Source organism: Babylonia areolata, chromosome 5, assembly GCF_041734735.1.
Source record: "Babylonia areolata isolate BAREFJ2019XMU chromosome 5, ASM4173473v1, whole genome shotgun sequence".
Lineage (NCBI taxonomy): Eukaryota > Metazoa > Mollusca > Gastropoda > Neogastropoda > Buccinidae > Babylonia > Babylonia areolata.
Window position 1 is genome coordinate 5,381,562 of NC_134880.1, and position 2,500 is coordinate 5,384,061.

Below are 2,500 nucleotides of genomic sequence, written 5' to 3' on the forward strand. Positions count from 1 at the left end.
GCCCCCTCACACAGCCCGTCAACGTGCAGGTCAGTGGATACCAACAGTTTTTGCACGGTTGAATGTGAAAGTTTGAAAGTCTCCTACTTTTTTTTTTACGGTCACAGGGGCAGATAATTCATACTCACTGTGTCTAGGTTTCGATTTCAAGTTTCTAAAAGGTGTCAAATCGTGTGGAGTGATCTATATACGCTAGATGACATTTGCGTGAAAAAAATTAATAAAACCAGTTGTTGTTTTTTTGTTGTTTTTTGTTTTGTTTTTGTTTTTGTTTTTTTGCAGAGTTGAATGCTAAAGGTTGAAGGTCTCCTACTTTTTTTTTACGGCTACAGGGGCAGTAAATTCATTCTGACTGTGTCTAGGTTTTGATTTCAAGTTTCTAGAAGGTGCCAAAGCGTGTGGACTTATCCATATACGCTACACTAATCTGCTTTGAAAAAAAAATATATTAAAAGATAATAAAGGAGCAGTTGCCTGAGCTTCCCCCCAAAACCCAAGAAGCTGAGGTCTTATGTCTGGTGCTGGCCACAGGAAGGCGGGTCTCAATCCACTCCATCCACTGCTTTTTAACCTTCTCCGATCCAAGTCACGTCACTCTGGGTGGACCGAGGGAAATAAATCGGAGTCAGTGCTCCTCCCCAAGGGCACAGCACCATGCCGGGGACTCGAACCCTGATCGTTGGTGAACACACTGGATCAAAGTCCAACTCCCAGCCGTTTCTGCCAGGTGCCTGCATGTTGGTTGGGGTGGAGTGATGGATAAGCCTCACCACACGATGTGTACAGCAACAGCATGACAACTAGCTGTAAAGACTCGACATGCACTATGTAAAAACCATGGATATCGGGCCTTTTCTGGCTGTAAAGGTATTGTCTGAGAGGGATTTTTGTTCAGTTTAAAGGGTCAGGGGGGAATAGGTGCGGGCACCTGATAGTTGCACCTGGAAGGAACAGCAATGATGGCGCTAGCGCAGACATGCACGCATATTCATACACATACACGTACACGTACGCGCGCACAGACACGCATACACTAACACACACACACACACACACACACACACACACACACACACACACACACACACACTAGCAGGCACGCACGCCAGCACACATGCACGCACGTACGCAGAGAGAGAGAGAGAGAGAGAGAGAGAGAGAGAGAGAGAGAGACGGACATTGTTTCATTGCCATGGACAATACTGTCCTTTGGCAAGGGGGACAATGTATGAATAAAAGAATAAGGGCGGTTTACAACAACAACAACAACAACAACAACAACAACAACAAAATGACACATTGCTAAGAGTAAAAAGAAAATCAACGATAAAAAAACAACAAAATTATAAAATACAACACATTGCTAAGATTAAAAAGGATTAAAAAACTCGACCATCCAACTTTCTGCAAAGTCATTCAGAATTATAAACTGTGGAACTGGCATCAGGTCAACTGTTTTTTCGATAACTATAGGCTTCCGAAGTTGATTTCTTTTTCCGACAATCCCTAGCTAGGGCGATAAATTTCGCTTGTGATCTTATTCTTACTTCATCATCTATCAAAAGGATACTAGTAAGGTTCATGTTCTTTTAGTTTTCACCGTTAACAATATTAAGCATTTCCTTCGAATTTCTTCTTAATACTTACATATAAAAAGGAAATGAGTTTCATCTTCAACTGAAGCACCACACATAGGACAAGGGGACCGTGCGGACGTGTCAGCAGAGAACCATTTTTTGTTAGCATTTAGGCCTAAAGATCTAAGTCTGAATCGAGCCAGGCTTGTTCTGTGTCATTTATTACTTATTACTTCAGTGATAAGTTTACATTTGGGCCAACAGCAAAGTGAGAGCTGTATTATCAATGGTTTCTCCAGTCAATGGGAAACCATTTACAGCTTAGTCTTCTGTGAAGGACTATGACTCTCAAACTAGGAGGCAAAATTGGCTCTTAGTGCTGAAGCCTTGTGGGCTAGTTGGCCTTTGGGAACCATCCCAACGCCGACTGTCCTAAAATCCTCTTGGCCGAGAGAGTGGGGATGTACTTGTTCACGACACTCTCCACTATAATCAAATTCTAGCCCAAATAGTCGGAACAGCAATTGCCTCCTCTGCTGTTCTGATGGTCATAGTCGGACACGACTGACTGTCATAATATATAAAAACAACAACAACAAAAAAAAACAACAACTTCAGTGCATTTTTCTGTCTGAAAAATGTTCTCAAAAGAGAGGAACCAGTTGTATTTTTCTGACTGTTCAATGTGGGCATGCCTATCCTGTTTGTACGAATTGATAAATCTGTCTTTAAATTCTGCGAGAAATATTCGATCACTGCCAACACCCTGACACATCCAGACAATTCCAAAGCCCTGTGTGGTTGAAACATTCTTTACAAAAAATAGCTCAATTTTCTTTTCCAGAATCTAACTGATTTAGCATCATTTCATAAGCTTGTCTGCTTATTCTTGTCAGTGGAAGTGGTATTGATCCAAGAGACAA

General features: G+C 41.8%; 1 protein-coding gene across 1 annotated transcript in view; it reads left to right on the forward strand.

Moving 5' to 3' along the window:
• The window catches only part of LOC143281888 (thrombospondin type-1 domain-containing protein 4-like), a 333,059-nt gene that overhangs the window by 301,458 nt on the left and 29,101 nt on the right, over positions 1-2,500 (forward strand). Inside the window, 1 exon segment of the mRNA XM_076587162.1 lies at positions 1-29. This exon segment is cut by the window's left edge and continues 144 nt beyond it. Within this exon segment, the coding sequence (XP_076443277.1) occupies positions 1-29 (29 nt within the window).